Below are 23,846 nucleotides of genomic sequence, written 5' to 3'. Positions count from 1 at the left end.
CCTCCCGCAGCCCACTCGCACCCGCGCGGCGCGCGCGTCTCTCGCGGCAATGCCGCCCCCTCGCGCTGCCCGCGCGGCAGGCGCGGCGCTCGGCCCTCTGAAAGGCTATCATTACTTTAATTGCAGATTAATTACAGCCTTTCACCAAGGTCAAAATGAACACTCGGAGGCCGCATAAAGGGTATTATGTGGAAAATACATAATGTTAAAAAGCTTTTTTTTTTTTTTTAAATGTAAAATTTGACATTTGCTGCCTTAATGAAAAGAGAGCTTGCCTCTCTCAGCGTTAAACCCTGCCGTAAGGCCTCTCTCGCACGTACGGAAAGAGCGACCTTTTAACCCGCACGCCAAACAAAATTCAGCAAACACGAGACTTTTCTCTAAATTAAATCATTCTTGAAAATACTTTCTATTGAAATTAATTCTTTCCCAAATGAGACTGGCCAATAACGTTATGCTACCTGTAATTATATTTATGTGATATTTGTAAGAACGTCAAACTTTTAAATGGATCCAATTCAGAAGTAATGGAAACAGCAGTGCAGAGTGGCTGTTGAATGCAAGCAATAAATCATATAAATTGCATAATTACAACTTCCCATGGCTCAAGAGACAGCTTACACTAGGAAAAGCAATGACTGGTAAAGCAGGATGAGTTTTATAACCCCTAAAAGGAGAAAGCTCTGGAACAGTAGTCAGGACACAGAGGTGATAGCACAGTCCCTCCTCCAGAGCACGTTCAACTACCGGGGACCCACCACCCCCCCTTCAGCCTTGCCCCTGTCCTGTGCATCAGGGGAGCCAGAGAGATGGATTCAAGTCCTAGACACGGGGGAAACTGATCTAGATATTGCACAATGAGATAGCCCTAACCAGGCCACTGATGGCCCACCCCTTCTTTAAGGGGGGGGGGGGGGGCGCGGAAATTTGCCTGATTCTGGAGGTTTGCAAGGGGAGGTGACTTAAGCTGAAGGAAACATTTCATGCATTACTAAATCAAGAGCTTCTTCCACTCTACAATAACTTCTCTTCAAATGTATTCTCAGTTTTCATACCTCCTCCCTTCCCCCGCTTAAAATTCTTCCATCAAAGCTTTTTTTTTTCCCCCTTCCTCAATTTTCCAGTTCATTAGACAAAATGAAAAATAAATTATTTGCAGTATCCACATCACAGCTGCCCCCTCAGGACAACGAAGGAACAGCCCCTTCCCTTCTTCACCGCAGCTGATTTACTACCAGCCACAACTGAGCAGAGCCAGCACGGTACCCTGCCAGGCAGGGAAGTGCCTTCGCCGTGCTCTCTGGTAACGCAGGCACAAAGTGGCGAAACAAGAATTGGCATAAGGCTTCTCGTAATACTTCGTTAAACTGGCATACCCGATGATACAAGACTCTAGTGAATGCTACAACAGCTTAACTTAATGTTACTTTCTCTCTGCTAGCAAATTGCTCCTGTTTTCCAACCAATTTACGGCCCACATATCTACTCTGCTGTTATAACTGTTTACAGTAAATCAGATTTGCCTGTGATTGTTGAAGCAATAACTCTCAGCAAAGGGGGCAGCAAGAACATATTTCAATCTAATAAAATAAATGATGGCAGATTAAGCTCTCAAAGAATGCCTTATCAAAACCTTCGGAGACACTGTCATTTCATGGGGGGGTGGGGGGGGTTGGTGCTGAAGATGGGAAGAGTTAAAAGGCTTGCTGTCACGCCACATAGTGTGCCAAAAGAACAAAAGCAATCACCTACAGCAGGAATGAGGAACAAAAGCTAAATTAATTTTGCCAGTGCTACTGACCTTTGGCTGTTTGACAGTCAGATAACTTTTCCTATCAACCTCTTATTACAGTTATTCTTGGACAGCAGCTCTTCTATTACTATACTTTTTACCTATTTTATAACATTAAAAGCTCACAATACTCAGACTCAAGCTGTTCCTTGAAGAATACTCTATGTACAGAAGTAGAATTCTTCATTAAAAAATCATTTTAGGTAGGTTGTTTCCAGAAATGAATCTTTTTGCCTTTTTAAACTTTACAGCTAATGTAATTTCCAGAAATATCTTGGGTATACAAGTTTATCACCAGTTCTACTGTTCAGCAGCAAAACACCACAGAGGAAATAAAGACGGAAAGAAAGAAATAATAATTCCAAAGCCAAGTCATCTTGGGCTCCCTGATGCTTAACATAGCAGAAATACTACTCTGCGGGATCATCACACCCTGCCCTGTGAGCTTAGTACTTCATCACAGCTCAACATGGTCCTTTTTCTAACAGGGAACTGACAGAACAGATGGGAACCTGGAAAACACTGCTGAAGGAAACACACCTTTGTGATGGCACAACTAAGCCAGGGTTCTCCAGCCACAAAGCCTTTAAGCACCACATCAAACAGGGGTAACAGGCAGGCTAAGAAAAATAGCAGGTCTGTGATAAGGAAACTGTACAACAGTGTGCGTCCACCTGAGAGCTGCGCAGTGTGGTCTCTAGCCTGGGTATCATTAACAAGAGCAGACCATCTTACAGCAAGGGAGAGCAGTATTGTGAGTGAAGGCACTTCATCAGAGCATCCACCTGTTCCGGGACAAGAAAAGGACTTGGCAGTATAGAGCACTGCTTAACTAAACAGAGATCGCTCTCCTTCTCCTGTGAGAATTTCAGATACAAATAGTAAAACACAGCCTAAAGAAATTTCTTGGGATAGCGAGAAGGTGGTATGTACACAGCAGAAAGAAGCAGAAATAGCTTCCCATTTTGGTTTACTCTCTTCCACTAAACTTGTAGGCTGGAAAAACACGTGTCAGCAAGTATTGGCAACTTTTAGAGCAACCATCTAACTGCCAAGTCCACAAACCACGCAAGTAGAATAAAGAATCTTTCTGTGACTCAGGTTTGCTACATGTGGATTGATACAAGGAACCAGCCTGCCATATTTTTAAAAAAGAAGTAATATTAAACATCAAATGTGGAAAGCTCAGTTAAACTGGGGAACAATAAAGGTAACAACAAAAATAATTTACAGAATAGAAAATGAAGTTAACAGCAAAGTCTATCCATGCAGCTCATTTCAGGAACTATTTGCATCAGAAAAACTCTTAGAAATGAGAAAATAGCATAATAAATTAAATAAAATTATTTTGTACATACAAATAAAGACTACAGAAAATGCAAAAAACAATTAGGGAACAAAAAAAAAAGGAAAAATTTCTAAACAACTTAATGCCAAGATCTTAGAGGTTAAAACTTTTTTTTCTGCTGCAGAGATGCATGACATTTATCAGAGATGGAGAAGTATTAAAGCACATGCTTCACAGAACACAAAGCTAGAAAGAGGGTATAAAATAAACACGAATGCCAAAGACAACAGACTCCGGAGGTTCAGAACTTTTAACATGACTCCCAAAACCCAAGAGAATTTTAAAAGACATGGAATTTCTTACTACTTTGTTTTGGTTGGTTTTTTTTGGTTTTTTTTTTTTTTTTTTTAAGGCATAAAGGTAGTGCCCTACCCAAGGGGATGCTACAGAAGGAGAACTAACTAATAAAAGTATACCCTGTTGGGTTCTCAGCTGCAGTTCAGCATTTTAGAGCTGTGACAAAGTATTCTAAAACAGAAAAAGATCCTGGTGCCCTGGTACTTTATCCTGCAAAACTGTGAATACATCTTCCATTTAGACCAGTGAATATTAGTTTTCAAGGTCAGGCAGACAGCTTGTAAAACACTCTATGTTTTTAGAGTGTTCTGTGTTTTCCTGCAGTCTCCATTTCCCTAACCAATCCACTCATACACTACATAAGTAACCTCAACAGGGATCACCAATGAGAGGAAAAACGCAAGCAGCGTAAGAATGAGCTAACACCTACATTCTGTGCCTTTGAGGAATTAAACAAAGTCAGAGAAGACTTGGACATGGCAACTTCTTTTAAGAATAAATAAATCAGGTAGAGAGAGTGGTCTTGGTGAATTGTGCACTGCCCTGGAAAAGGTGTGAAATCGTGCTCCACGTGATTAGGAGCTCAGATGAGCAGAACTTCAATGAATTATTGAATTGTAAGAAAACAATTTCATGTAACGTAAGCTGGACAAGAAAATAAACCATGCAGAGACTGAGAAAAGTATCAGGAGCTAATAAATTAAAAATGAAAGAAAAAAAGGGGGATGGAAGAGAACCAGGAGTTACTGCAGAACCATGTGAATTGTAAAGCTAATAGAAAATGTTAATAACATTCTGCATTGGGCTTCATTCATCTAAAAAACCAAAAACAAACCAAAAAAAAACTACCACCAAAATAGGAATAGCTTTCTCTAGTTATCAATATATTGATGAAACAACAGTTCCAGAACACAAGTCTAAGAGATTATTGCATTCAATGATCCTGGTCATCTGAAAAACACAGGCAGAAAGATTTCTCTGAATTTATTCCAGCTGGAACTAGGTGTTAAAAAAAAAAACAAAACACCAACCCAACAACAAAAAAAAAACCAAACCAAAAACAAAACAAAAAAACACCACCACCCAAAAAAACCTGAGAAACAGTTACTGGGAATTTACAACAATCTTTGCTGAACTGTTGCAAAAGCTAATTGTCCTGTCAGTTAAAAGGTAAATGACTCATTTTTCAATCTAAAGGTGTGAAGCTTCAATTGCTAGCCATTAGAAGTGATCACTTCTGCTTTTGTCTATCACCATAATGATCTTTCCACTATGAAGTCCTAGTCTCTGAGCAGGCAGTTGCAGACTACCATCAAACGATCTCAGACTTCTGTTCATTAAGCTGAGCAGACCAAGCATCTTGAGCCTTCCGTGACTAGGCTCATCTCCCAACCCTTTCATCTCCCACAGCTGCTCTACAAATCCTCTTCGATTTTTGAAAGTACCGACTTCATTCCATCATTGAGTGCCATCTGTGACATTTCAAAAGATATGAAACAGAAATATTAAAAAAAAATTACAAGTTCTATCTTTTGTCAACATCAGGGAAACAGCTACTCACAATGCAAAAAAAGGGGATTCTTTTTGATTAAAAAAATGAGAAAGACTAGTTTAAATGACAATCTAAATTTCCTTTTTTTCTTCCAACTGCTGTCCAAACCAATTCTGTGATCAGTGCAAATATGCTCACATTTCACTCAAGACAATTTCCAGGCAACAGAGAATGCTCTTACATACCAGAACAAAGATACAATGCTGTCTCAGGCTGCCTGCGATGGCAGAACAAGGAGGGCTCATACCTGCAACTGGTTTTAACCAGCCTCACTGGCACAAACTATTCAGATACATGGGCCTTATTTTTCAATTTCCTCTGGTCTATAACATATACTGCAGGCAGATCTTTTTGACCATTGGCCAATTTCCTCATAAAGCATCTTCAAGCTATGACACTGACACCATCCATGGTTTTTTGGGCTGCCGAAAAACTAAGCCAAGTACTTGCGGAAACTGTCAAAAGCTATGTTCAGCAGCAGAAAGTTGCAGGAATAGTTGTGTCACACTGGAGTTTTTTTAATTTTAAGTTTACCCAAGATGTCATTACTTAGCACATAAACAGAAAGCACATGGAGAGAAAAAAAAGAGGTAAGCTAACAAATTTTCAAACCTATGCCTTTGTAATTCCATCTAAGGTACTAAAAAGGACAATACAAGGTTGGATAGTTCAGTCAGTGTCTAACGCTTATGTAAACGACATCCCTCCCACTCCAATAACATCCTGCCATCTAAGAAAGTGGCTGATGATGTTATTAGCTGATGAATGAAGACACATTACACCGGTACTTACACAGCTTTTTTCATGGGTACTGGATAGAAGGAAAAAACTTCATACCAGGGTTATCGCATTTTTCTGCTGGGATGGACAAATTGTTATTTTGATCACTAGACAAGAATTAACAACAACATGTACATACCCACAAGACTGTATACTGGAAACCTGAAAATAGAAGAACAATACATTTCATTCAGGTCGTTCTTTTATTGCAGTAACAAGAATGAATGCTACAGGTGTTTCTGTTGGAAATGCTACATCGCAAATGCTCTGACTGGTAAAGAAAATTATTTTTCTCCTAACTACAGAGAAACATTGTCCTAAAATAAAAAAAAAAAATCATTGCAAAAGTCAAAGGGCTATAATTTCACTGAACTAAAATCAAAGTAATTAGCTTTTAGTTTAAAAACTACAAAATAAAGTATCTGTTTCTTTTTTAACAGGAGAGGTCTACCAACTGCAAAATGTATCATTTGGTGATAAAACAGAAGGATTTTCTAGCTAAAAGAATTTTTGACCAAGTTCTACTCTTTCTCATGTGGACAGCACTTCCATCAAAGTAAGAGTACCTGCATTCAAGCAGCTCGGATCAAAGTCGGATGCTGCAGTTTCAGTATTGCTGAATGCCAGAGGTGAAACCCTGAACTCTGCTGAAACAGGAGGCAAAACTCTTACTGATATCAATGGATCAAAATTTCTGCCTCCATGTATTTTCAAAATTCTCTCTCAAGCGAAACATACAAAATCAAGAATACAAGAGATCCACAATTCCTGCTGTCTTCTGCAGGATTTAGCATTTTGCAAAGGTTCTTAAAGTCAAGTCCACAGGAGACATGGCTGGTGCCTATTTGCTTTTCTCTGGCATGGAGCACAGATAATTTTTCTCTGTATAAAAAATTAGTAGAGAAAATGTTACCATGACTTCTGATCTAGATATAGGATTGTTTATCTGCACAAAAATACACATAGTTTCAGCCTGTGGTGTCCAGCTCACATTGTTAATTATATTTCAATGCATCTCGTTAGATAAGAGGTATAATCCAGCCAAAAGTGTATAAAGGTTGTAGTTCAAATTATGCAATGTGTCTTCCAGCTGATAATTCCAACAGGTAATGAACTGTTTAATCTTAGGCAGCTTGGCAAACGCTGCCTGTTTATCTTTACCCAAGCCTTCAACATGCACATCAAACCAAACATACCTTCTGCAAATATGATGGGTCAGTCTCCTTTGCAGTTAGCATCATTTAAAGTTTTAATTATATTCTGCCTGCTACAATATTTTTTGCCTAAAGAAATATGCCAGGATTCGAACACAACGACAACAAAAACATAGTCTTTTGAATATCCAGTTTGATGTATTTCTTACATGACCTCAGCCTATCAGTTGAAATCTGGCAGGTAATCATTAATAATACTAATCACTAGCATCTGCTGCACATGATCCACAGATTCTATGCAATTATAGGTGATAAAATCCCTGGTCTTATACCACAGCCTGCTACTATCACTATCTTCTGTGCTTAAGTATTGAGTCCGCAGATGACGGATCTCACAACGTAATTGTAACAGCAGCAGTCATTACCTCCACTCCTCATACGAGGAAACCGTGACACAAATCAACTGAAACATGAGCAAACTCTCTGTTCCTGCTCCAGCGAGAAGAGAAATCAGACTGAAGGATGCAGAGTTCCAGTTCCCGAGTCCTGGCATTACCAATTCCTTGGTCTTCTATTTTTTACTCCAGTTTATGTCTCCAAGGACAGAGGGAGGAAGAAAATTATTGGATGAAAACTTTCGATTCCTCAACAGGAGATACAAGGTACTTAACTCTGCTCTAAATAATAATATTTCCATTCCCTCAGAGTAATCAGTTAGGATTTAATAAAAGTACAGAAAAAGACAAAAAGCTTAGAGAAAAAACCCAAGAACTGTAAATACATTTTCTCTGGGGTATCATAGTCAGAACAAATAATCTCTCTTTCTTCCATTTAAATTATCTGTATTTCCACTTCTGTATCTTGGTAAAAGGTGTGAATTGGAAGAGGTTTTCTATTGTAAAGCCTTCTTTAGGATAATGTATGCAATATTAAAATAATTTTGGGGACAAAACCCAACTGTTCTAGACAGGATTAAAATTTCAGTGCTTTTATTTTGTTTTTATCATCAGATATTATACCTTCCCTATCTCTCGATAAACATTTTCCATTACTCCAGCTTTAGTTATACTTCTGCATATCTATGTGTATAAAGTCTGCAGCATGCTTGGAACCCTGTGGTGATTCAAGTAAAAAGCTATACAGCAGATAGTGATTTCATTCCTTTAAAGTACATTATTATAAAGCGAAAAGTCAGTCAAAGATGACAACATCCTTGTTTTACAATATCTTAATTATGGAAACCTTCATTTAGCTTGTATCTTTACTACTATATTTGCAAATACCTCAAAGAAAACCTTAAACCAATAACAACAACAAGGAACGAGGCAGAAAGCTCTAACTACTCTGCATCTGACAATCAAGAACAAAAACTGGAAAAAACCCCTGCATTTCATGAGGGACATCTTTATTTCCAAATGGAATGGTATCCCTGGGGTTTCTTTTGCTTAGATGTGTGTACTCTGAGATGCTGTATCTGAATATTGCCAGTGAATATCAAAGCAAAGATGAAAGGTAATGTCTGAGAAAGTTATCTGAGTTTTCACGCACTGAGGTGAATTTACTTATGTAAGGAGGTACAATTCTTTATAAATTGGATGTATTTATGCAAGCATAGAATTAGACTTGTACACTGTAACTTGAGAACAAAGCCGAAACTCTTGAATGAAAACTTTTGGGTAGAAATGTATTAATGTGCTAAGAGTTTTGAATCAACACACATACATCTGAAAAAAACACCTGCAACTAAAAAGTTAAACAATATCCTCACTCTCTGGTTCTGCTGCAACATAATCACGTTCTAGGACACTGATTTTACATCAGTGATCCCAGATAATTCAAAACAACATTTTCTTGCTTACAGCTAAAAAAAATAAATAATTAAATAAAATTCAAAACATTAACTGAATGCAAAATGCTGTACTATTTTTATTTTCAATCTTCAGAAAGCCTGAATCTTTGGAAGGATAACTGCCTGATTGGTTTCACTGAAGCGCTACTTGAAAACAAACTGACACTATTCCTTCAATATCCTATCCATCTCTACAGTCATCCTCAAAAGAAAGTAAATGAAGCAAAGCATCCTAAGGAGTCCTTTGCATGGTTTTGGGATCTGAAGATATCATGCCACATTAACATAACTATGTCAAAAAACCCAAGAAAAAGCAAAACTCTGCTGCATGACACTGAGAATCAAAACTGAAATCTTAAAATAAAGAAACCTGTGAATGGTAGGCCAGCTGTTTACTAACTTCTCCAAAAAAACCCTCAGGTTTTCAAAGGCCAAACACTGTTTTCATACTTCCAACCTGTTAATGTTTCAGGATCAAGTTGTCAAATACATGCTTTAATTCCATCCAGCAGGTCCTGACCAAATACATACAGGCCATAAGAAATGGCAAAACAGACAGAACCACAAAACCAATTACCTGTCTCAGTTACCTCATCTATGAGACAAGGAAAGCAGTATTTCTCTTTCTTTGAAAAGTAATTCCATCCTATCTGTTAAGCGTAACTACACATCAGCAGTTTTCTTGGTCCTCTTCTGAGCACCCCACCACCCTCCGACAGATTCCACCTTTCTGCCTGCCTCTGAGCAGCTCCAGTCAGACACAACTTTATCTTTCTGCCAAAACTGGAATTCTCTTAATGCAAGATCTAGAAATGGCAGCTGTACACTATCCAGAAAAAGAGCTTCACAATGAAATAAAACAGAAGTACTGTCATGCTACTGTACTCATCTGCTCAAACTCCAGATATGGCAAACGTGTTTGTTGGTCATCACCAGGGTTAGTGTCATGCTAAAGTAGTAAGAATTGCATATGGGAACGTATTCCATCTGACTGATGAGCAGAAGATGCTTTATTTTTTTCTTTCTTTTTTAATCCTAGCTTTCTGGCATCTTAGCATCTCATTCCTCCTGAAACTAGCTATAGTCATTAAAAAAACCTGTGAAAGTTCAGAGCCCAGTATCACAGAAGATGCAGCTGTAGAATTAGAATCTAATGAAGAATGATTAAAATTGGTGGTATACACTTCCAAATTTATTCCAAATTCACTCACTTGTGTTGCTTCATATTTATCCTGTTGCAACTCAATCAGCTGAAACAGCTGAACTAAAAGGTGGAGTAATGCAGAAACCTAGAGCAGAGATGGCAAACCAGGAATAATTTGATATTACACACACCCCAGAAGTTTAATGCACTGTGTATATAGCTGGCAAGAGCATTTCAGATGTAAAGGAAGAAGTTGCCTGGCATACTAGCAGAACTTTCAGCTTGCTTGTTTCTACACACATTAAAGTACACGTGCTGCATGACAGGGTTGAGGTTGCACATCTCTCCTTGTAGCAGGAGGCTGCTCAGTAGCACTTTCCACCATTGGCCTGCACTTCCATGATTCTAACAGTCACTCTGTATTTCTGTGGCACTACAACTTAGGAAACCTTGATGTCTTTACTGCTTATCCTAGTTAAAGGATCATCATTTGCCCCTGAAGAGAGCCAGCATAAAACTTCAGAACAAGTTCTATTTCTTCCACCTGGTCTATAACTACCTCTATGACTGCAAAACCAGTACTGGACTATTTCAGGAGTTATTATTCTGTGTGTAATTAGGTCAGACTACTGTCTACAAAGAAAGACTATTACACAGGTATATAAAACATTTCAGTAAAGTTCATACCATCAGATCTCTGAAGAAAGAGATAGAAGACAAGCTCACCTTTGAGCATCAACAGAGAAATGACCTGATCAAAAGACCCCCCATAGGTATCGGTGGGCTTTGAACCAAGCTGCTGTGTCAGTTTAAGTTGCCCAAACACATATTTGATATTTCCTGCATTACACATATTTGCATCTAATTATACAGAATGGCCAGATAAAATTTAATACCTCCATTGCATTTATATAAACTAAACCTCTCTCCTCCAAGTGAAAATCATAAAGTATCTTACATATTTAAATGAACACCACCAGACAAGATGACCTTTATAATCACTGTTATAAGAAACACAATTACAAGTGACTCAAGACATACGGCAAACTTAATTATGCTAAACCAGACTGGTTTCCAATCTTTTCAATCCTGACAAAAATTGATGCCTAAAATAAAAATGTATTACTCGTTTTAGTTATAGAAAATGCTTAGCAGAACTTGCTCTTTATATGTTACTAAATTCTACAGATCTTATTTATCAAAAAAGGCAATTCCGTAACACAAAACCCCCTCAACTACTTACAATTAAATATTATTTAACAGAGATGTTACTAAAGAAATGGTTTCACTTATTTCATATAGATTTTGTGGAAGCATGACACTGAATGAAAACCATCAGTCTGAATTTGATTCTCAAAGCTTGATATCAATTTGAAAAGTAGTGACTACCATTATATTATTATAAGACCAAAAGATGTATATGCATATACTTAACCTGAAAGATCCCAAGTGCTTTAAAAATAAGAATCATGCTCACAATCAATGAAACGCAGACAAGCACACAATATGCATAACAGTACAAGTCCAAGCGAATACAGAAATACCAATTTTTCAAATGAAACAGCAGAGAGAATACTGACGAGCAGAGTGCAATTACTCATGCTGTATTTGGCCATGACAATACAAAAGGAGCTCTGCAAGGTTGGGTTCCGGGAGGGGGTGGTGTGGTTGTTTTTTCCTTTTCTTTTCTGACATTGTCCCGGCTTTTACATGCTGCCTGACAGAAGGCTGCAGAGTGCTACTTTGGAGCATCAGTTGAATGTCAGCTCAGAATAAAGGATGCTACCAGCTGTGGTGCCAGTCCCGTTCCTGCATCGCCATCGAGGGTTTTATACTTTCTTGGAAAGCTAAACGGAGTGAACGCTGGCTAAATCTGACAAGATCACTGTTTAAAAAGAGATGGCCATAGACATAAAGCAATAAGCTGTTCCATTTCCCCACTCCCTTGAATGACAACAAGCATTTCACATAGGTATGACATGGGGAACGTAATGACCTTGCACAAATTAGAAGTGGACACACAATGAGACTCAGAACAGCTTCTCCTTCATGGAAGCCCATCTGTTACACACTATGGGTTCTCCTTTAATGATTTATTAAACAGAAGCAATCAAAAGGTTCAGCTTTTCAGTTTAGAATCAGATAATCACTCAGACACAGGATGAACTGTGGAAACAATATGAAAAGCCTATCTGGTGCAAAGAAAACAGCACTGAAGAAAAAAATTAAAACCACCACCCCAAAAAAATCAGTGAAGCAAAACATGGCATTTTTGTTATGTCATAGGCAGATACCATATTGCTATTTTCTGAAATAATTAAAAGTGGTACAATGTTTTAATAATCTCTAGGCATTTTCAAAAAGCACTACAAAATGCATTAGGAAGAGAAATAGAGAAGCTTTTGTATAATAGCTATTATTGAAACCAAATATTTAAACTAAAAAAAAAAATGTTTCCCAATGGGAAGCACATTGTATGTGCTTCTATTATAAGACCTTCAGTGTTGAATCTATCAGAACAAAAGCGTGTCTTTAAATGAGAATAAAAATGCTTTGCAGTAAATGGTCATTAACAGTTTGGTACATCACATCCCATAGAACTGTATAGGAAGCACAGAACCTGCTTTTCATAAATATTTCATTATGCAAAGCCAATATTACTTTAAGCAGCACCACTAGCTGTTTCTGCTGTCCACATATTAAGCTTCAGACTAATTAATTGCCTCCTCCATAATGGCCAAATATGCAGCTTTTTGAACAATGACTGTAAAGACTAGGAGAATTTTTGTTATTCTTTGAAATACATTCTGAACACATTTTATCCTTAAGTAGCTAAGTCAAAAGATACTTTTTTTAAAAAGGGAATTAAAAAATAGACTTGGATAGGTTTCTATTCTGTTAAGAGGACAAAAAGGGATGAGATATTCTGTGCAAGCATGCAGAGTACGTACACTGAACAAGAAAAAGTGAGCGTGAAAGAAAATTTCAGCTTCCTAAGAAATCCCTCTGCTACATCTAATTCATTATTTAATAAATATATCTGTTCATTCCAGAAAGCTTCACTCTACAAGCAGGCTGGTAAGAGCTTTAGGACTTACACGAGCAATTTCTAAGACAATAAAGCTGAATTGTGTCAATAAGAGTTGAGCAGTAGAGACTGAAGTATCACCCTCCAAACAACAGTTTAAAAAAAGGGTTAAAAAGCTATTTTGATGTGCATGATAGCCTTTATTTTACATTTCCTCTAAAAATTAATTCAGTATAGAAATTCTACTTAAGATATCTTGGCAAGCACAACCTGGCAATTAGATCAGGAAATACAGTCCCCCCCCCAGTTTTGTGCATACATACATTATTTACCAGGAGATACTTTCCCAAAAGTGTAATAAGGGGCAGAAAATAGCTGAGTGCAGCCAGAAAAGGAATTCAGCAAATGAGGCAGGAAAACCTGCCCATCAGTCCTGGTAATGAGGAAACAAAGACAAGAGGGTAGGTTCCATTTCCAGCCCTGGGTTACAAATGCCAATCAACCCAAGCCAGGATCTATAAACACAATCCAGCAGTTTGGCAGACAGGCAAATAATTAAGCTTCACTTGTCTGGAATACGGGTTTGGTGGGTTTGGGCTGCAAAGCAGTTCTCTTCCTTGCCATAACCGAACCTTTTGACTTCATAAGGCAGGTCTGCTCTGCTCAATAGCAAAGCAGATGGCCTTCAGTGATTTTCGCAGAACCACTATGTCTTAGGCTATAGACATACCTGCAGTCTAGAAGAATGTAAAGCTCACCCGGTATATGACTTGATTTCAAATCTGTTTATTGCAAGTGATTAATTCAATCATGATTGATGCTAAAACATCAATTGGGAAACTGTTTCACCACCATTTCAGATAAAATTCCATGACCTCTGAGTCTCTGGCTTTTGTATTTCTAACACAGCAACAACAGTTGATCACTTTTATAGAAGTGTTCTGATGCCCTCAGAAGAAAGTTACTGTCTAAAGGGCAAATTAGTACTATTCATCCTAAAATGCTAATACATAGCGTTACTTGTCAATGCTTCTATTATCCAATGGGAAAAACATATTTTTGAGCATCTCTAAAAATATGAAAGGATTTTTGTCAAATCTCCTTTATAGGGAGAACATTGACAGCTCTCAGCACAGTAAGCCAAGCCTGATTTTTGCACTACATCTGCAATATCTTTTATACTTGGGCAGCTGGCACAAAGTGAGAAAATTCATTAACATGCTAATGATGTGTCCTATTTAAAATTCCAGCTCTGATTATTGTGTGATTAAGTCTCTTCCCTTGACGTCTGCTTTCTTATATCTGCATTACTGTGAGAAATCAACAATTATTAATGAAGTAAAAAAAATAGGTGACCAATTTATACACAAGATAAAGACAAACATACACACATATTTTAGTGTTTCAATTTTTTTGTACAATGTTTTCTGGACAAAGTAGTGTTATCTTCAGTTAAAAAAAAAAAATTCCAAAATAAGTTTTCAAGAAGTTCAGAGTCACAAAAGATAACAGTTCAAGTGCCAGATGATGTAGAAATAGCCATGTGTAGGAATACCTAGCAGAAGATTTTAAGGTGCTATTTAAAAAAAAAAAAAAAAAAAAAAAAGAGGGAGGGCTCCTGATGCAGGGAAAGAAGATTGTGCCCTGGAAACAACACGAAAGCAAGAATGAGAGGAGACAACAGCTCCAGTCGATCTGATTACCTTTCCTGAAGAAAAATTAAGCATCTTCTTTCTACAGTGAAAGACATTTAAAGCTCACTAACTTATTTAAACTAGCATAAGCCTTCAAAGACAAGAAGGCCAAGAGATCGCTTTCTCTGTGTTCCTTTCAGTAACCTACGTTTAGTTTATGGACAGACATCTATTTCAGAAAGAGTTGAGTCAAAGCTTAGCACAACCCTGCCGCAAGAAGAAATCACAGGTACATCCCTACTGCACGCCAGGACACGGATCAGCCAGCCCAGCCCTGATCATTTTTGCTGTTTAAATGAGCACAGCTAATTTGGCCTGAAGGGCGCCCCTAATGAACCCTGGGCAGACAGCTAGAAAAGTCAGAGGACAGTAACATCCGCAGCTAGTAGAGTTGGATGGAGAAAGGATTTCTCTCCCTGACTCATAGCTATAGAGGGAGAAGTCAAACTAACCAAGAATGGGCTGCACCAAGCAGTGGTAACCAGCCACTCACGCTAATTTTACTCACAGCACAGGGTGGCTGAGCCCGTGCTGCACTGCTAGCCCAAGGAGCAGAAGCATTTTAGGAGCCATTTTCCTGCCAGACGACACTCTCCCAAAATCACACTGTCACCAAAACCAAAGGGTCAACACTCCCCCACCCATCATAAGCCCCGTACCCCCACTGTGTCCCCTGTGCTGATAGTGGCGCTCCCCACCGGGCACTGGTGGGTCTCACACTAATGCCCAGCTCACATCAGGTTTTCCTGATGGGGCAGGAACAGGAGGAAAAGGCAAAACCACCCTTCTCAGCAGCACCACAGATTTTACTGGTGTCAATGAACCACAAAGCCTGAGATCGTACAGTAAGCCAACTCAGGTACCCCGACTGAAATCGCGCCTTTCACAGTACAAAGCCAATACAATTATCTCCAGTTCTTTTAAACAGCAGCAAAACCAAATGGTGACAAAATTGTATTCCAATTGTTTATGCTTTATTCTCCAAACATAGAAGTACTGTACAAAATAACTGGTTCGTAAAAGTGGATACCACTTTCAAGACACAATCTGTATACTATTTTCCAGAGTATATCAGAAGGCTTATATTCAGTTAAATGTGTTGGTATAAAACTCATGCTAGCGTTCTCAAACCTAAGTGAGTTGCCATTTGTTAAAGGAGAAAATGGTGACAATCACATGCAAGGGGGCAGGGACAAGGAAAAGGGAAGATATCAGATTTCACAATTTATGTATCTCTGACTAGTATGTGCTTGATAGAGTTTTATTTTACACAAGAATAAATTTCTCCTTAAGCCTACAGAATCAAAATAAATTAAACAAACAATCCACATAGTAAACGCTCAGTGTTTTGCAATTTATTGTCGTAAATTATAGGACAGTAGAGGTCAGACCAAGAAGACACCTCATTATAGCTACATAAATGCAAAAGGGGAAAGAGTCTATGAACTGCTACCAATTCTGTTGCTTCAGCAAGAGTTTTGCACAGGTTTTCTTCTTTGCTGAAGAAAAGTACAAATAAGAAGTACACGTGTTTTATAGGAAGTTTAATTGTCCTAGAAACAAAGGAGCAACAAAATGGACAGATTAGAAAGTCAGAACTCTCCTCAGCTCACTTGCAAACCCAAGCAATAAGGAAGCATTGCCTGATGTGTGTTTGTGGGTTTGGATCACAATGCACTAACTTGAGGAATAGTTTTTAAAATTTTTATCTAGTTTCTAAAAAAGCAAGTTCTTATCTAGTTGTGTGTCTGTGTTTGTGTGTGTGTGTATATATATATATATATACACACTTCTATGCATTTTTAAAACATTGTCTTTGACATATCCAGTTGCCTACAAAACTTTTTGTTCCTAAGATAGCTCTGCTTATCCACTTGCTTACAAAGAAGCTTCATGTACTTTTCATACAAAGGCACTTTCCTCTCTTCAACCAACCTACTGCTCATAAGAGCCTGAAAAAGGAAAGCCATTTCAAACCCCTAGAGCTTTAAAGTAGCTCTCACATTTATACTGAGCTGTTTAGAGGTAATTATAGTAACTGTACATTTGTAGTCAATTAAATATTATTCAACCTTTTCATTTAATCAAGCAGCAAGGCCACTTTATCTGCTTAACTTCAGGAGAGGGTACAGCAGACAAGAGGATAAGCCAAGCCTAGGAATGATTTTCCTATTTGTTAATTTGTCAGTAGCTTTTCCAGTAATTGCAGACAACTTCCCCAATTCCACTGTGACACAACCACCCCAGCACACTACTCATCATTATATGAGCTGTGTCTGGCAAGCTGTTTAACCCCCCCCAACATAAATTTATGAAGAGAACTCACCTTGAAAACCAGGCATCCCTTGCATCTCATACATTTAGACCCATCACCAAGTATGTTACATATATACACATTAAATATTTAGTTATATATACTAAATATGTTGCTATTGGCACAGCCAAGCACATCTACTGCTTCCACATGAAAGAGTACGTATGTTTCTGTGTATGTGAATACATGCACAGTATCATCATCACTATTACAAAAATGGGCTTAGAAAAGAAAGGTTTTGAGAACTGGGCTAAGATAGATTTTAAAAAGCTGTATATTGCTGGGGTATCCCTTCTCCCTCTTGGCCTTCCCCCACCTCCAGTGGAAAGAGCTGGGAGCATATTCAGCATATTGCTTATCTAGGTCCCGGCCAAATTTTCCTCAGAAAAATCAGTGGTTTGTGAAATGCAGGATAGTTTAAACCCAGTAGACTTCTAAGAGCTCATGACTGAGCAAAAGCTATAACAGCCTGTGAACTACTTACCAAAGGCAGCCTCTCCTTGTTCAAGTTCTTGTTTCAGCCTGGCGTAATCATCTTTAATTCTCTCTAATTTTCGGACATTTCTGGCACTCACAACCAACAGTTCATTGAGAAGTCCTTCCAGCCCCTCCTTCTCAGATGTTAGTGATCTTATTTCCTCTGTAAGATCCTTCGCAGTACCGAAATTACTTCCTGCATGTTTTGTGGGGCAGGGGAGAAGAGAGAGGAAAGACAATAAAGCAGACACTTACAACATCAGTAGGTTACACAGCAAACAACGGAAATGAAGCAAACCATACTTCCCAACAACAACTTGAAAGACCAATGTGGAAGAAAAAAAAAAAAAACAAACCACCAAAAAACCCCCTGCTTTGCAAGCATCCATTTCATTAATATACTAAAAAAGAATCGAAATTGTAGCAGATTTAACCTTATACACACAGAGTCTTTTTTTTAATTATTGATACAATTTACATTTTTGGAGAAAACCTGTTCCTAAGGGTCCACACTTCAGAAAATGCCATACTGTAATTCATTAATCATTGTGGTGTGATCTGTCAGACCATTTTCTTGTTTTGGAGGACACATCAACTCAAAATAGTTTTGAAAGATGCTATCAATCTGCTAGACTCTGAAGTATTTCCTCCTTGAACAAAGCAGCACTATGCTGCTGTTCATAACAAGTATAAATGACATGTTGCATTTCTAAAATGACATGCACCCCACGCAAAGACCATTAGAAGATGTTCTTCTGAGAGAACATATTTAAAAGTCACAACTCTCTGGCGCTCTCTGAAGTGTGAAACCTCAGAGATAGGCAGAATTCCTCAGTATCCACCACCAGCTCACACAGCTCTGGAGTTTTTAAAAATGTTTGGCTCCTTTGGACAAGGATCCAGAGTCAAAAGTTCAATTCCTAACTGGTTTACAGTGTAGCCTAGTAACATTTGCCCACCTAACCTTTCCAAAAACCATTTTTATAAGCAGCTGCAGAGGAAAGTTTCTTCACAGAGAAGTCTTAAGTATAAATAGATGATGACAGTGAGACACTCGGCTATTAAATGATTTTCAAATAGCAGTAGAGTAACTATTACAATGCTACATTTATACAACTGTACCTATCTCTTTTCAAGGATTCAGCTACTTGGCTGGGGGCAGGGGATGAACGATGACAGACCCCACACAAAAATCGACAAAAAATCCACTTTAATCTAAAGAATATTTGACAAAAATAATTTCCATGTAGGCTTGCCCAATACAAGACAAAAGATCTCTAGCACAAGATCTAAATTGTAGCATCATCCTAACTTGGCAAAAATTTGGTGGTATTATCTAATAAGTAAATGCATCTAGTAGTAAAGGCACTTATGAAATTTAGCCTTGAAGCAAATATTAATGTAAAGCACATCCAGTCACACATACATGATGTCTCATCAGCTTCTGAAGTCTGTGCAACGACTCTAGACTCCTGAAATAACTTTATAATACCACCAGCATTATTCAGATACAGAGATGTCCTTTGGCTTTTGTTTCAGGAATATAATAAACTGTTGCTTATACACAACAAATCAATTTAAAAGTTTATTTTAGAAAATTAAGACATAATCCAAAGCATCAAACCACATCAGAGTTTCCTAAGTTGTGGCATTGCATCCTTTTTACCTCTCAAAAGCGTTGGTCACAAAGTCAAACAAGAGTGGCTGGCTGCTGTTCAGTTCCTTCAGGACAGGGTAGCAAAAATGGGACTCAAGTATTTACACAGGTTGGAAGACCACCGCCAGCTGCTGAGAGCAGCTCCATTCCTCCAGAGCGTAAGAGCGAATGGAAGCACTTCCAGCAAATAATGGCAACCATCCTCCTGGAGGAAAGATGCTACAGCAAACTCAAGTGGCTGTATGAGGACAGGTGTGCCAAGGGGAGACTGCGCTTTCCTAAATTTTTTTAAAAGACTGTATCAAATAAATCAGATTTAAAGACTGAACACTGTTAAAGTATGGTAGCCTTGTGCTTTGGGGTTTTTTTTAATTTAGTCCTAAGGCTACGGAAGTTTCAGTCAACCCCTTTTCCTTGCTTAAAGCTGACTTTTTTGTGTGCGTGTGTCTCTAAGAGTTCAAAACTCCCCTATTTCTAATTCTCAGCTAAAGCCCTGTTTGCCAGTTCTACCTTACAAAGAATTGTACAATTAAATAACTATAAATATGCTTTAAAAATAGTAGGATCTTATGACTTGCCAGTGCATTTATTGAGAAACAACAGCACAAGTTTTATCATCTTAATCTCTCACATGTTTCCAAATGGCCAAAACACAGCAGCAAGATAAACAAGACAAAATCACTGGGAAAATGGCAGAGCTTCAGATGCTTCTAAGGTAACAAGACTTACGATTACACAGTGCACCTTTACTTCACCTGAACTCATCCCAAGCATCGGCGCACAAGAGCCTTAATAAAACATGAAGGTGAGAGATTCTTCATTAGAATCTGGAGCCTGCTCTTAGATTTCAGAAGACAGCAAGGAAAAAGGGATAATATTACATATGAAATTTTTATACATATTGAATGGATCTTAATTCCCAGAGGGGAAGTTTGTATCAAAACTGAGGCTATGAGGAAATGGCATCAGATACATGCCCAAAAGCCAAAACAAAACTGCCTGCAGCTCCCCATGACAGCAGAAACATCTGGAAGTCTGCAGTGAAAATTCAGAAGAACTTATACAAACTCATGCACCACAAGTGCCATCAGTGAGCTTCTGACCTCAATCACAGCAACCAAAAGAACTGCCTTCTAATGTCATAAGAAGGTTGATTTAAAAATTAATATATAATCCTTAGCTGCCAGCATTAAAAGACATACCCTCCTGGGGTCTTCTGTTTGTTAAGAGACAAAGCCACACTGGATGCTGTAGAAACATTCTGAAGACGCATCAAAATATTTTGTTCTGCTAATATCCTGAAGATGTTAAAATTCCTCTTTTTTATGATAAAATAATTATTTTGCCTAAGTGAACACAATAACTTTTACTTTGTCAACAACTCAGAGCTATGCCTTATATAGCCATACCACTGGGAGAGTTCTAGTTGGGTGCCATTAGATAAATAAAGTCAGTCCTAATTCTTCTCAGGAAACTCAAAAATCACTGAAGCTAATAGGACTGCTTACTCAGAAAATCTGTATGGAGACAACAAAATTAAGGAATTAATAGTCTAAGACCAAAGCTGAGCTTCTGGTCTAAACCAAGACATGAGACAAGGATTCTATGAAGGGGACTGAAGGGTGAAACACCACTTTTCCCATCCTTCCCTCTGTCTCGCAGTGACACTTACTAGCAATGTGCAATTTTAGCCATGGCATACATGTTCACGTAAACATGCTGGGTGCAAACTGGTACACCAAATGGGGAAACCCCACAAGTTCAGAAAGCTGTTTATAAACGTCCAGGCTAGAAAGTCTATTGCTCTATCAGAATCTTAAATCTATTCCATTTCAACTTGAATAAATACATGGAATCAACAGTGCTTGGATAAAACAGGGCAGGGGAAGGGGAGGAATAACCAGGTGAAGTAAAGTTGGGATTATAATAAAATCTGAAATCATTCACATAACTTGGCCAAACTGATCATACTTGTACAAGTGTCCAGTATCTGACAAAGTATCCAGTGCTCTGAACAGGTTGAATAATACACCTGCAGTACACTGTCATAAGTAGGTGAATATGTACATTTAACTTTGAGGGGCTGAACCTTACCGGTTATCTCAAAAGACAGCAACAAAAACTCAGTTGAAACTTCCTCCTTAATCTTGCCCTCAGGGGCTCTCTCCTCAGGTACATCCTTCATAACCCACTCTCCACAGATAGGGACATCAGGTAAGCTGCAATGGCTTGATGTGAAAGCCAAAAATACCAGCCAAATCAAGCAAAGCAACCCACAGTGGAAAAATTAAAAAAAAAAAATATATCCCCAGGCACAAAGTAGTTATATAATTGCTTTTACTCACTGTAGACGTAAATAGTATATTTACCTTATTTTCCTCTCTTCCCAAAATTTTACTTGTATGGCTATATACTACAGCTAAATAATGCTCTGCATATCAAATATATTTTCTTTATACATACTTACATGCACAAACTCATGCCCATTATAATAGCTCATGGTCAGATTTTACTATATTGGGCAGATTGTTGCCCATTTAGTAGCCTCAAACTAACGTATCATTATTTTGATACCATTTGCCAGCAACAAATTGACCAAAAATATGGTTTGAAATCTGTCCCATTTTGTAAAAACCAACAAAAGTGTAATTATTTAGGTTTGTTAAATATTTCCCCTTCAAAATACAAGACAAAGTTAATAGCCCACAACTTTTTTACTCCCACTTTTTATCATATTTATGCCAGAAATTACATACACTCATAGGTTCCATTATTCATACTTGAAGCAGAGAGGTACATCCCACCTCTGCTGAAACTACGTTCATTGTAGTACAAGCAAAGGAGCGATTTTTGCGGAAGAGTAAAGCACAGATAACGGACATTAGCTTGAATGTAGGAAAGAACAGACTGGTCGTTATTTATCATTATCTATAGGCTAATTCTTCATAAGCTAACACTATGTTTAATAATGTATAAGAAAGTGAAAGTTTACATTTTAGCTTAGGGCATTTGCCACCATGGTATTTATTCAAGACTGAAAATCCTCCACCCTGTGATTAATAGGAATACAAACTGATTCCAACACCAAAAAAAGAAAGAAGAAAATAAATATCATTCAGGTGCTCACAAAGAAAAAGAGAAAAAGCTAAAAACATGACAGAAATGTTAGATTTTGGAAGTACAGCCAGTGTGTTTGCACCTCTGAAAAAACAAATACCAAACGAGGGACAGTCTACCATCTCCTGAAATATTTTACAGAATTCCAGCATATTTGAATCACAGTTATTGTTTTTAAGCAATAACACGTGCCAACACTTTCATGAATCATAATGAAACTGAATGATTGATGTGATCCTGAAAGGTAAAATAAGAATATCTGTCTGGAAGCAGGTGAGAGACCCCACAGACATACATTTGGAGGAGGAATTCTCTGCCACAGAAAGCCTTTTGCACCCAGACTGAATCAGTTGCCACAGAGCAACTCAGAAATAATTTTATTTTTTTTTTAAAAGGGGGGGTGGGGAACCCCAACAACAATAAAATTTTAAGTCAGTAATAACAACTCAAAGGCTTAAGTGAAAATTATCAGTGAGAAAAGGCACACAAACCCTGAAGAAAAAGACAGAGGTTTGGGAGATGGCAATTCAGCAACACTGAGACACAACGTGTTCCAAGGAGCAATAGCTGCTGGTGACTGCCAAGCCAGACACTCTCAAGCGCCTGCACTGGGGGTGACAAGTATAGCCCAGGAGCACATGAGTCTCGGCAATTTACTAAGTGCATTAGCCAATAAATGGTTGTTGCAAGTCATATATCATTCTCTTTCAACACAGTAAAGGATGCCCAACTGAAAGTGACTCAAGGGTCACCCAATAGCACGGACACACGAGCACCCAAGGCTTCCCTACATAATCACTTCACCCTCCCTCATAGCTCCCATTCACCTTATGCCTTTCAATCTCTGGTTCTTTTACATCTCCCCTCTCCCCTACCTTTGCCTCCATTCTCTATCAGTACCAGAGGAGAGGAAAAGACATGCTAAGAGTAGGGAAACAAGCCAGACCTAGATCTCATGATGTTGAGGGCTGCATGAAATCATCAACCCCCTTTTTACCAACGAGACCAGAAAAGAAAACCAGAGAAGGATCAGGGAGAGAAATATTCATACCACCTAGGTTTAGGCTCCAAAAGGGCGTGCACTGAGGTTCAGAGGTTTGTCACCCTGGCTCCATGGACAGTCAGTGGAAAGAGGAACATCACTGTCCCCTTCCACTGACTGCACAGAGGTTTTCTTGTGTCCCCTCCAGACCATAGCACAGTCTTTCCACGGGGCGAGAGTGCCTCCCCTTCACAGCTCTCCCCATCTAACATTTCTCCTTTGAGCACAAAACCCTGGAAAAGGAACTGCGAAAGAGATTACTTGACCTTCTCTCCCTCTCCAGCTTAGGTAACAGGAGAGAAAGAGTTGTTACATGACTGACTGACTTCTGCAACAGAAGCAAGGATTTTCTGCTGTCTGGTCACATATCATGCTGGAACTTCAGCTACAATAAATTATCCTTGAAGTTCATGAAAGCCAGTAACATACAGCAGTCTCATTTGGAAATGAGATAAAAAGAGAAATAGCATAGCTGTCTGAGGTCTGCATGACTGTTTGAGAGTTGGGGGGGTGGGATGGGGTGTGCTACTGTCACTATTTTTTAAATGAGTTAATAGGCTTGCCAAAAAGTACCTCACTTGCACCAATACACAGTGGCAAA

At 38.5% G+C, this 23,846-nt stretch overlaps 1 protein-coding gene across 4 annotated transcripts in view; it reads right to left on the bottom strand.

Annotated features, from left to right (window-relative positions):
- DISC1 (DISC1 scaffold protein) overlaps positions 1 to 23,846 on the bottom strand; it is a 208,620-nt gene that overhangs the window by 90,393 nt on the left and 94,381 nt on the right. For 3 of the 4 annotated variants that reach the window (XM_075748683.1, XM_075748684.1, XM_075748685.1), the window contains exon 9: positions 17,437 to 17,625. The exons of the other annotated variant lie outside the window; for it this stretch is intronic. In XM_075748683.1, the coding sequence (XP_075604798.1) occupies positions 17,437 to 17,625 (189 nt within the window). The remainder of the gene's footprint in view (positions 1 to 17,436; positions 17,626 to 23,846) is intronic. 4 annotated transcript variants of the gene reach the window in all.

The sequence above is a fragment of the Balearica regulorum genome, chromosome 3 (assembly GCF_011004875.1).
Source record: "Balearica regulorum gibbericeps isolate bBalReg1 chromosome 3, bBalReg1.pri, whole genome shotgun sequence".
NCBI classification, from domain to species: domain Eukaryota; kingdom Metazoa; phylum Chordata; class Aves; order Gruiformes; family Gruidae; genus Balearica; species Balearica regulorum.
Note: the sequence above shows the minus strand (reverse complement) of the source record. Positions and strands in the feature narration are given on the sequence as shown.